A 12,914-nucleotide genomic window follows, 5' to 3' on the forward strand; every position below is an offset into this window, starting at 1 on the left:
ACAAGTACTATTTCAGCTACAAACACACACTTCCATGCACTAATCCTTTTTCTGCCATACAAACTATTACCACAATTACATTACACATTTCCTATCTCTACTATTTAAATTTTAAAATGCCGAGATACGAGCATTTAAAATTTATATCAATCGAGTTGACACACGGTATTTTCTCCACTTTAATAGCCCTTAAAATATAAAAAGTACAACATAACTGGAAATTGCACCTCTGCCCATTTGTATGGATGCACAGAAGACACACACAGACACATACATACATCGGGATCCAAGAGCCAATGCCCAATCTGCCAGGCACAAATAGGTAAGTACACACACACATCACATTGGAGAAGTAGGAGCAGGAGGGCGACATGACGACGTAATATTCTAGGGGGAATTAAAAGTAAACAATGAAGCAATGTTCAAAGTGAAGAAGAACAGATCAAGGGGGGGGGACTGACAACAGAAACACAAATCAATCATATGTACAGTACTATATGTCAAAGAATTTCTTCAGTCTTAAATTGTAGATACTGTACTGTAAGTGCAACAAGGCAGACTAAGTGGTTGAAGCCAACTCAATACAGCATACACAATTTAAATATAAATACAAGTAGCGCTCACACTCAAATTTCATATTCCTTTCTTTTAGTTCTAATACCAAGATGAATGACATTATCTTCTAAATGTGTATGTTTACACACACACACACACACACGCAAATATATATAGAATTACACACGCAAATATATATAGAATTAATTTGTAAATATATTAACCCATTATCATCACTTTCACACTTTGTAAATTGTCCAATTTATGTCTTTATAGCTAAAATACCTAATATAATACTGTATAATGATTTTTTAATTTTCCTGATTGGCTTTTTGGAGTAAATCTTTTAGTACAGACATTAACTAATTTATTAAAAAATATAATTATTTCCCATTTATATTTATATTTAAAGAGCTATACTTGTGGTGTATCTTCCTTGTGTATTTTACCAACAATTTTAAAACTAAATTACTACTGTACTTTACCATGCACTACTTTCACAAATTTATTCCAACTATACATTAGACAATTCTTTTGGTAACAGAGAACTTCCTTCTATCCTTTCTACACCTTTATTTTATTCTCATAGTCTATAGCTATGAACTCCAAGTCTGCTTCCTTCTGGTTTCAAAAACCTTTTCTGGTCTGTTTTCTTATATACCTATACAAAATTGTGATGCTCACATCCCAATTTTCTTCAATCTTTCAATTTTAACAAATCCAGGCTTTAATCATTCCTGACATGCATACTTTTGCACTTTTCTGACAATATTGAATGTTTCCTTTAAGTCCAGGCACCATACCATACCATAGCTCCATATTCCAGTTCAGGTCTGATGCATGTTGTAAATAATTTAATTCAACATTCCTCCATCCAAGTAGAGTACAGTGGTACCTTGGTTTTCGAATTTAATTTGTTCCCAGAGACGGGACGTAAACTGAAAATTTGCAAACCGAAACGAATTTTCCCCTTGTTGACTTGTTGGCATATGGAAAATGGTGAGGAGGGTGGGATGGGGGAGGAGGAGAGATGTTAGTGTTTGGAAGGTGAATCCCCTTCCATTATACCATCAAGCAGTGATGACTTTTCCAGGGTACTCTACATTTTGTAGGCATACCACAAGGACCTGGTTATGGATCACTGCTTACTTGTCTTACTAAGAATCTGTCTAAAAAGAGACTTGTTTTTCCCTATGTTTTAACACCTCTTTGTAGTGAGACATTACATTGTCATTAAAAAGGTCAATGCAATGGCCTGCTACAACTTTATCTAGGTGAGTTTTCTCAATAAAACTTTGCAGTTCTTCCCATACTTCACACATTTTCTTAATGAGGGACATCCTCTACTGTCTCTATTCACAACTCTTTTCTTAGGTTGAACCTTACCACCGACTTTATTGGGACCCATGGCGTGGTATATAAAAATTACTTTTATGTTTAAAAAACAAAAAAGCTGAAAAACAATTAAATTCTTTACAAGAATTCAAACACGATCGTCATTAGGCAGGAGGCACTGGTAAACTGAAGCGCGGTCACCCATGCCACCGGGAACCATGCACTCAGTTGACCCATACGGGGTATCGACAAACTTACAAAGCGTGGCAAAGCTCGTAAACTGATTAGAATTTTACGAAGAAACTGAGCTTGTAACACGAAAAATTCATAAAGAGGGGATGTTCGTTACCTGAGGTTCCACTGTACTGTACAGTACTTGAAGGCTATCTTAAAATTCACCGTATTTGTGAGTGGGTATGTGTGTGCTTACCTAGATGTGACTGCAGAAAATTTTCAACTGCTGGGGCCCACCTTTTAACTGTCCATTATTCAATGCATCAACTTTTTAAACAAATTTATGTCCATTCTTTCCCATTTTACAACTACTCGTACTAAAAAGTTTACATTTTGGAAGTCACTTATTGTAATGGCTACTGACCTTGCTTTTTACCATACCTACTCTTTCTATATACAGAAACAGCCCCAAATATTTCCCTTCCTATTTTAGCTTATTCCACTTGCCTAATGAAGAAGTGCTTTCTTACATCCTAAGGCTCATCTGAGTTTCTATTTCTAACCATACTCTCTCATCCTATCCTTATTCATGGTAAATATTTAGTTTTTATTCACTTTGTAAATGCCTAGAAAAAATCTTATGTTGTGACCATGTTGCTGCTTGTCATTTTCTTATGTATGCACATGCATGCACAAACATACATTAGTGCACACACAAACACCCCACACAGTAACATTAATCCTGGTCTATTAATGCTATCTTACACTTACAAAAATGAAGCATACTGATGACTTGGATCTGATGAAGTTAATATATATTATCATAGCTCTTAAGCTAATGAGTTAAAAAGGTTGACTTGATCAAAGCTTACACCGATACCCAATTCAGAAACAAATTATATCTAATAATACCTAAGTGGTAAAGCTACATAACTACTGGAGAAGAGTAGGGACCATGCAGGACGCATATCTATAAGGATTAGTATACCTCTCAGCGTGGAATAGGGTGACCGTTGCTGTGAATGGGAGGAAGACCGGGCAGAAGAATATGAGGAGGCGGTGGAGTGGGCCGAGGAGGGCGAGAGGCTCGCTCGGAGGTCAGGGATGACCTTCATGCTCCGTTGGTACCCACTCCAACCGCTGCACCCACCACCACCTGTACAGTATACCATATGACCCACTTTTTACCATCCACATAGCAAAATACTAGAAGCCAGGCTGTCATGACTAATGAATAACAAATATAATATAATTTGTTAGTACTACTAGGTAACATCCTCTTATAATACATACCAGTAATGCTTGTTGGATACTGCAGCATCCAGAGAATCATTAAAATGAATCAGTTTACTGAGTACTTGAAGACCAGTTGTGAGAATGTTCATACAAATATGCAAAACAATGTCCCATTACTCTAGCAAGAGAAGCAGTGTGCAACCAGCAAGCAACGAAACATATGCAAGCAAATGGTGAACGATACTCGGAGGTTCTTAAAGCAAGAATTAAAACTTTTAATTCTACTAGTAAAGTGAGTCAAGTTATGTATTTAAAAAAATTACTGTAAGTTCATAAGAGCATGAAAGTACAGTAATCTAAAATGTTTTCTTACTATATAAAAATTTATTAAACAAGAGAAACATTCACACAGAAATAAAGAAAGGTTATTCTACCTTGCTAATTCCACAGCAGGAATAATACAAAAAACAGCACTACAGCAATGATTCAGTCTCGGCCATAAAATGAGCAGGGATTAGGTTCCACCCGTGCTTAGTTTCTGATATAACAATCAAAATTTTAGACATTAGCTGCTACAATCTATGGCATTAGTAAATTGTTACAAGTGGTTTGAAATTCTGGTTAGGAGGTAACAACCATGCCTGACCTCTGCCAAAGCTGTTAGCACCATGTGTCGACTCCCAGGAATACAATGACTGGAAAAATAATTCCGCACAATGTTTTCTGGATCAAAGTTCCTTCCATTAAGGATACGATTGATATTAATTGTACAGAGGTAGGCAACCAACCAAAACAAACCTGGGGAAGAGAGCTGGATAAATTTAGTAGAGGTCTTCTTAGTACCTGGTAGTGATACGCATGAAACAGGTTCCAGCTCAAGAAGAAAAAATAGCTCTGCTGCAAAAGCCAGCACATTCTGCTTCACTGAGCTGAAAATTAAAGCAATCAAATATTTAAGTAATACTGTAGTCATATATAATTGACATTTAAAAATGATTACCAAAAAAGTGCAAAACAGATAAACTTGCACTCATTTTAAATAAATATTTAATATTTATTGAGAGAGAGAGACTCAAGACTTCTTATGCAGTTATAAAACATCAAAATATTTATAAACAGTATTTGATAATGCATCAAATGAGGCACCATTTAATGAGAAAAATATAAAACTCTTACCTGTGCATATATACAATATCTTCTTTGGTTAGGAGACAAGGGTTATATGGCAGACTCTCTTGGCAAAACCTGATTACCAAACTAATGTTATATAGTGAATCGGCAATGGATGGAGGATCAGCAACGGCAATATCTCCCCAAGGAAGTTCTTGGGGACAGTAGAAGGCTATGAGAGCAGCCAAGCCAATGCCATCACTCAGGTCACTCAGGTCTTGAATGCGTGGGAAAACAGGCAACTCCTGGTCCTGGAACGTGGTGGTGGTGTTATGAGACACTACATACTCACTCATCAATGAATGGTGATTAAGACAGTTTCCCCAGTTATTAATATGCTCACCCTCAGACACTAGCAGTTTCACAACCAACATAGGACTCTCACTAAAGGTGTTAAGTTTATCACATCTTTATATTGATTAATTTTCTGTCTTGACACACTTTAATACAGTACTCTGTCCAAACCTGATGCACAGCATCCATAAAAATGAGGCAATGTGAGTCATCCTTGGGGCTCTAAAGTCAACGAGAATAGTCAATATCAGAACAGAGTTAAAATTACTGTACCTATTATAAGCAAGAGAATTGTGTCCATTAGCACAGTTTTAAAAGCACTAAAATCCTCTTCTGTGCTTGATTGTTCAATAAAACACTGAACAGATCTACTAAGCACTGTTTAAAAGATCTCTAACCCTGGCCATGGAGTACAGAAGAAAATGTACATATGGTTATTAAAAAAAAAAAAAGCACAAACTTTTTTCCCATAAACAAAGCATCATCTCTAATGTATTAAAAATCATTTTTCCACTATACAGTATTAGTGCTCAATATACTATATAATATTTATGTCCATTTAAAAATCAGTACAGTATATAGACTCAAGCACTACCTACACTACAAAAACTATAGAGTCAATAAGAGCACTTCCACTACAAAATATATCTTGTATACAAAATAATGCTCTTCCCCTTACAAAACCACCTCTCCACAGAGCAGGTCTTGTCACTATCATATAATTCTTAAATACAGCACATTACAGTGGGCTACACAAGCTGGCCTTTCTTTTAACTTTAAAATTCCAAGTGCCAATATAAAATCCCCATTTTCTATTTTTTAAATGATATACAATATCAATGATAAAAGCCATTTAAAAACCATGCTTTATTTTCACAGTCTGTATTGTACAAATCATAATGACCAAGACTTTTCTCCATCAGAGAAGTTGTGCCAATTCACAAAAAATGTGCATTTTAAACTGCAAGGGAAAGTGACAATTTTTATTAAAAGCACATTCTTTCAAAAAATAACGGATAAAATAAATAAAATATTAAAATAAGCTAGTCATCTAAACACTGTAGAGTACATTGTATGCCACAGCAATTTCAAACAATTTCACAAAGATCTTTGTCAAGATATTTCTGAGAAACAATGAGCACCAATTAAGAATACAGTACTGTACAGTATTTTAAATGTTTAGGTTTTGTTACCTCTGCTAAATGTGGAAAGAAAATTGCCTTACTTGTGCAGTTCCTGGGATACAACAGTCTTATTTATAAATCCTCTGGAATATTAAACATCTGATAGAGCAACAACATTATGTCAAAACTAACCTGAGATTGAACCTGTTGATGTATTCGCTCTTGCAAGGCTTGTGTGACATGACTGATCCACAGCACAAGAGCTTCTTCTTGGTCCTGAGGGATGCGGTCAGGCATCATTCCACCACTGACACGCTGTAATACAGTCACTGCTCGATCTGCTACCACCACCTCTCTAATGTACAGTGCCATCATTGCTTCTATCACAGCCAAGTGAGCAGACTGGTAACAGTATTACAAAACACACATTATAAAACCAGTTACTTTAAATTTGTACTCTACATTTTAAGTAGAAATATGTAAATTTGATAGTCATTATACACTAAATAATGGTTAAGAAAATTTATGTTGCATAAATATAATGCAGAGCTACATTACTGCACGTATTTGCAGGTGCACATACACAATACGTGCATGTGCATGCACTGCACGTATTCAGGTGCACATACTGCACATGATGGTGTGCATTTACTGCACATTTTATCAGTCTCAATTTGTTTTGTGTAATAGGTTAGCCTGTAATGCAATTTCAGAACATACAGTATATGGATCTATTCTTTTCTTCCATATGCATGTAAACCAAGCCCACAGCTACCATACATCAATATAAATTTAGTTCACTGACAAAATGCTATACACAAAAATTACAATAAAAATATTCCTTAAAATAAAGAGGAAAAAAAAAATTAGTAAAGTAGATTATTCAAAAGTCAATAAGAACGTACCATTTTGATGGGCGTGACCTGAATGAGTACGGTCTCAGTAAGGGCAACGTCAGTGGGCTCAGCAACATAGACACCCTTTCTAGCCAAGGCTTGTATGATGTTCCAGTGGCTCAGATTGTGGAAGTTTGGGTCACCATAGATGTTGGCCAATGCAGAGCAGTATAGGTCTGCATTGGCCAACCTGTGCACAATGCCTGGTTTAAGGTGTTCTGCTCCCTGAAATTTAATCAATATAAAATTAACTCAGTCCATTAATTTAACTCCCCATATGTACAAAAATAAATATTCACAAATAAATTTTATGAGTATCTTCTTTCCAACCTTACTGGTTCAATAACTCCTGGGGCTATTTGTTAACTCATGAATGTCTTGACGTGTGTTCCAGCAATATTTCTTATGTTTACCGGTTGGAGGTTGAACTGTCATGGACCTCTGATGTAGACACACTGTTTTCTAATGTAGTAATGGCACACTGACTTTTCATTGAACTTATTCTGCATTTCCAACAATAGGTTGAAGTAGTAATGGTGGTGGTAGTGGCTGTGGGTGGTATTGTGGGTGTGTGGGTGAAGGTAGAGGGTATGCTGGAGGTGGCTATGGGTGGAGATAGAGAAAGTGGGGTGGTCGTTATGTAGAGGTCCACGACGATAGGACCCTGAGAGTAAGCTCACCTCATAATCACGGTAGTAGGGGTCATGGAGGTCTGTCGGAACCTTGTTCTTGTGGGCCTTCTGGACGATCCATGCCACTGACGCCCTCTGCTTCGCCTGCAACAACACCAAAGGTTACATTTTAGTACACTTACCAGTATCTGTAAATTAAAATAATAATAATAGAATAAGAGTGAGAGTGAGTGTGAGAGTGTGAGAGAGTGAGTGTGAGAGTGAGTGTGAGAGTGAGTGTGAGAGTGAGAGTGAGAGTGTGAGAGTGAGAGTGTGAGAGTGAGAGTGTGAGAGTGTGAGAGTGAGAGTGTGAGAGTGTGAGAGTGAGTGTGAGAGAGAGTGAGTGTGAGAGAGTGAGTGAGTGTGAGAGAGTGAGTGTGAGAGAGAGAGTGAGTGTGAGAGAGTGAGTGAGTGTGAGAGAGTGAGTGAGTGTGAGAGAGTGAGTGAGTGTGAGAGAGTGAGAGAGTGAGTGAGTGTGAGAGAGTGAGAGAGTGAGTGAGTGTGAGAGAGTGAGAGAGTGAGTGAGTGTGAGAGAGTGAGAGAGTGAGTGAGTGTGAGAGAGTGAGAGAGTGAGTGAGTGTGAGAGAGTGAGTGAGTGAGTGTGAGAGAGTGAGTGAGTGAGTGTGAGAGAGTGAGTGAGTGAGTGTGAGAGAGTGAGTGAGTGAGTGTGAGAGAGTGAGTGAGTGAGTGTGAGAGAGTGAGTGAGTGAGTGTGAGAGAGTGAGTGAGTGAGTGTGAGAGAGTGAGTGAGTGTGAGAGAGTGAGTGAGTGTGAGAGAGTGAGTGAGTGTGAGAGAGTGAGTGAGTGTGAGAGAGTGAGTGAGTATATTATTTATATATATATATATATATATATATATATATATATATATATATATATATATATATATATATATATATATATATATATATATATATATATATATACACACACACACACACACATACATACATACTGTACACACACACACACACAAATACTTTATATTAAATCGTCACTAACACACTTCATTAATTTTTGTTTCAATGCAATCTAATCTAGGCTCGACTCCAACAGGTGGCTGTCACCCCAGTTTTATTAATACTTAATAAGGGGTTCTCAACCTGTGGTAAATAATCCCAGTCTAAATGGGTTATAATTTGTACTTCTCCATGGGAAAACAGGAGTAAATTTTTATTTTACTTTCACCTAGTTTTTAATCATTTAAATTATATAAACACTGATTTGTACATGAATTTAAAGTATTAATATTTTTAGCATGGACATGTGTTAACATACATTCATATATCTAGCAAGGTCTGGGAGACACGTGAGCACCACTTATCCATCATCTTCAATTAACCGAGAGCTGGCAGTCAATGTATGTATACTGCTGCGCAAACCTGTTTTAAAACTTATTCTTTCAATTTTTATAAGTGGCCATCATGTGGAGTTATGAATAGATAAAGTGAGAATCTGTGAAAAATATAGGATGGAACAATTCTTCCTATCATTCAGCCAGTAGAATGGCTTCCTTCTACAGTTAAAAACAACCACAAGGAAATTTCAGCCATGAAAAAATGTAAGTTTTAAGGACTGCCTTAAGTTACCCTTGCCAATTTTTAACTAATTCCTTTAAATCTTTCCAAAGACACTCAAAAATGCAGAAAAATTATTTCAGTAAAATTCCTGTCAGGAAATAACTTGAAAGGGTTCAACCTGAGGCTATTAAGAGCAGGGCCCCTATGGTCTTTAGAGTATCACCACAGGTGGTCTCTCATTCTTTGGATAGAAAGAGGACTTCATAAATCACACACTCCTAGCTTCACCAGGAGAGCAGACATAACCAAATAAGCCTAGCCCCAATCCGAGCTTGGAGAGTGGAAGAAGTCTCAAAACTGACTACAGGTACCTGGTTGATGGGGTTCTGGGAATTGTTCTACTCCCCAAGCCCAGCCCGAGGCCAAGTTTGACTTGTGAGAGTTTGGTCCACCAGGCTGTTGCTTGGAGCGGCCCGCAGGCCCACATACCCACCACAGCCCGGTTGGTCCGGCACTCCTTGGAGAAAATGGTCTAGTTTTCTCTTGAAGATGTCCACAGTTGTTCTGGCAATATTTCTGATAGTCTCTGGTAGGACGTTGAACAACCGTGAACCTCTGATGAAGGTATACAGTACACTTTTCCCTCACCACGTAAAGGCGGTGCACTGGAGAGAGGACCGACAACATTTAGGCGAACATGGCAGTAACCCTCAGTCACATAAATAGTGGAGACTAAAGCCATACAACATTGAAGGCGTGCCTTGCCCACACTAGCAGGTGGTGGATAACAGATGGCACTGACAGCTCTCCATCCCACTTTCCTTACTTTCACGCAGTTTTTCCTCCGGGAAGGTTACGTGTCCATAAAACACATTGCCACACTGTGAAAGCTTGCTAGCCACCACTTGAAAACTTGCACACCATGCACCCAACACATTGTCCTATTCCAACCCATCTTCCTAAGATATACTTATATTTATAGTATTATAGTAACTGTTTAGTCGAAAGTACCAATATATAGGAGTCCATAGAATTACCCAAATCCTGCTAGCATTACGTAAGTAATGAGAAAATATGGTATATTTACTCACTATAATGTTGGTGCCGAATGCAGAATATGATCAAATCTATTTTTACTCGGAAATAATCTAATTTCATAACGAAATTAGAAATAAATAAATAGCAGGTAACGCCATAGGAAGTCGAGGGTCCAAGTGATAATGTTGTGGAGCGACTTAACCAAGATATATTGCCAATGGGTTTGAAAAGTTGCCTCTAACATTACCTAACCCAAACGAACCTTACCTAAATGTGCGACAATTTGAGCAAATTAGTGAGACGACTGGATCACTGTGTACAGGAAGCTGATATGCCAGCAAACACTCTCCAGGCGACCATATATCTTGGATAATAAGTCACTCTACAACATTGTCACTTGGACCGTTGATTTCCTATGGCGTTCCCTGCTATTTATTTACTTCTACAGATTATTTCTGAGTAAAAATAGATTTGATCATATTCTGCATTCAGCATTATAGTGAGTAAATATACCATATTTATTCATTACTTACGTAATGCTAGCAGGATTTGGGTAGATTTGGGTAATTCTGTGGACCGATATGTAGTGATGGACAACCAGTAAACCACTTTCTGTACTATTATCTTGGTGGGGTTACTATAATTTCTATAGAGTCCAGAAAACTAAAACTACAAACCAAACTTAAATATTCTTATACCTACTATAGCACACATGTACTATATTAGGCGTAAGATGTTGGACCTTATCTTGTTAATTTAAAAAGCTTCCGGTTTGCCCAAATCCAATAACACAAAGTCAACTTTCTAGTGCTCCATCACCAAAGAAAGTGTAAAGTACAAGAACTTTTACCAAAAGTAAAGTAAAAGAAAGTACACAGTGGTACTTTTGACAAAATAGTTACCACAAGTACTGTCACCTTAGGAGGATGGGTTGACCATTCCCTATTTCCCCACACCTTGCTGACCCCAACACGCACGACAGACTTAAGTAAGTCCCCCACCTCCAAAAATCTCGGAAAAGAAACACCGATGACAATCTACGGCACCAATTTGATTAATCAATTGATTTAGATGATATTTCAAAGGGCATAGGGACAATTATCAGACACACAATAAGAAGTGAATAGGAGAGAGCATCTTGGTCAGCAAGCGAGCAACAAGTGGGTCCGGCGGGGGGGGGGGGGGGGGGGATAAGTATTCGAACATATATTAGTTAACCAAATTTTAAGCTTTAACATTGGTTCTTGCAAATTTGTATACCTGTAATATACAGTTAAACTCATAATATGGATTTATGTAACGCTCTGGTACCTTTTGCCATATACAAAACTGCTCGAAAATCATCAGCAAATCATCATCAGTACTGTTATAAACACCTATAACCGGTCCGCATCTTTAAAATTTATAAATATGCACATATATTGCGCATTTCTAATAATATTCTTACCAGAAATATTTATGGGCATCGGTCACAATATCAACCATTTTGACTGTGAATATGTAAATCTTACTAATTCTAAACGGGCAAAGTCAGGTTATTTGGCTAGAGTTTATGGCAATGCGTTATATCTGATACACTACTGAAAATGTCTCTAGTAAAAATAGAAAAACAGCCCCTATATTACTGCTAAGTTTAAGGCAACAATAAAACTGAGCTGCAGCGACACCTAACAATCTGCTCATCTTCTAGCTCTTCTTACAAACTTGGAGTTCAGTTCCTGAGCCCACTGTGTGCCTCTCAACATTTTCTACTACCACCCGCGGGATGGCTAGGGGGGTGCACAATAAATGAGCAAATTCAAAATAATGTTTATCTCGCGTTCTTATGGTTATCAAGTTTTACTTAAGTTGTATACCTATTACTTACTTACGGTTGCTTGTATATTGCAGTTATAATTGACTCCTGTAAGAGCATCTATTTATGAAGTATCATAATATCAATATCAGACAGAATAAATAAGAAATTGATTGAGATCATCATTGAATATTCTGCTTAACCAGCGACTTCCCACAATTTCATTACAATCAGGCTTTTGGAATGAAGTGCAATTAAGGCGTTTACTAACATAACAATCCAGTGGCGCTTAACCAGGTACGTAGGAGCTTGCCTTATTTAATTAAGCTTCCGGAGGGGGAGGGGTACTTAAGCGGAAGAGGTACTTTCGAAAAAAAATTGTTTCATACCCTGAGAAAATAGTGTTGGATAAATACATTGGCAGACTGAACTCTAGGTCTGGTCGAGGCCTGGTCGACGACCGGGCCGCGGGGACGCTAAGCCCTGGAAACACCTCAAGATAGGTTAGCCGCGGTGGAGCTTAGCCAGGTGTTAGATTGATAAAGATTAAGCTAGCCAAGAGGTGGCACGGGCATGAATAGCCAATAACCAGGTGTTAGTAAACGCCTCGATTAAGAAGGATGATAAAGCAATGTGGTGCAGAGGTAACAACCTCACCCCGCACCCCTCGCCAATGATACCCACCTGAGATCCAACCGAGGCGAGGCAGGGAGGGAGGGACTATTGTCAACCGATCCCTAACTGTTCAATCACCTTTCAGCAGTTTGGAACCTGGGTTTATCCGACTGGCACATCCTATTTTAGGGAATACTAGTAGAGTAAGGATAAGATTTAAGATCAGTTGTGAAAAGTGAAAATTCTAACACACAATCTAACACAATTTTAACCCTGTCGTAGCTCAGTCGATTAAGGCAGTGTCTGGGATGCTCCCGGACGCAGGTTCGAATCCTCGTCACGGCCCTTGTGGATTTGTTCATTGAAAATTCTAATCCAGCTAACAACAGTCAGAAGTAATCTCTTGTATCCGTCTACTTTGAGGTGGTTCCGAGGATTAATATCCCCGCGGTCCGGTTTCTGAACCCCTCCCCTCCACCCATCGGTAAAAAA

The 12,914-nt window shown here is 38.0% G+C and overlaps 1 protein-coding gene across 1 annotated transcript in view; it reads right to left on the reverse strand.

Moving 5' to 3' along the window:
* Patronin (calmodulin-regulated spectrin-associated protein patronin) overlaps nucleotides 1-12,914 on the reverse strand; it is a 195,599-nt gene that overhangs the window by 135,380 nt on the left and 47,305 nt on the right. The window contains exons 3-8 of the mRNA XM_069329901.1: nucleotides 7,465-7,560; nucleotides 6,794-7,009; nucleotides 6,081-6,290; nucleotides 4,477-4,721; nucleotides 4,099-4,229; nucleotides 3,053-3,220 (exon numbers count right to left, since the gene is read on the reverse strand). Coding sequence (XP_069186002.1) covers nucleotides 3,053-3,220; nucleotides 4,099-4,229; nucleotides 4,477-4,721; nucleotides 6,081-6,290; nucleotides 6,794-7,009; nucleotides 7,465-7,560 — 1,066 coding nt within the window. The remainder of the gene's footprint in view (nucleotides 1-3,052; nucleotides 3,221-4,098; nucleotides 4,230-4,476; nucleotides 4,722-6,080; nucleotides 6,291-6,793; nucleotides 7,010-7,464; nucleotides 7,561-12,914) is intronic.

The sequence above is a fragment of the Procambarus clarkii genome, chromosome 23, assembly GCF_040958095.1.
Source record: "Procambarus clarkii isolate CNS0578487 chromosome 23, FALCON_Pclarkii_2.0, whole genome shotgun sequence".
Lineage (NCBI taxonomy): Eukaryota > Metazoa > Arthropoda > Malacostraca > Decapoda > Cambaridae > Procambarus > Procambarus clarkii.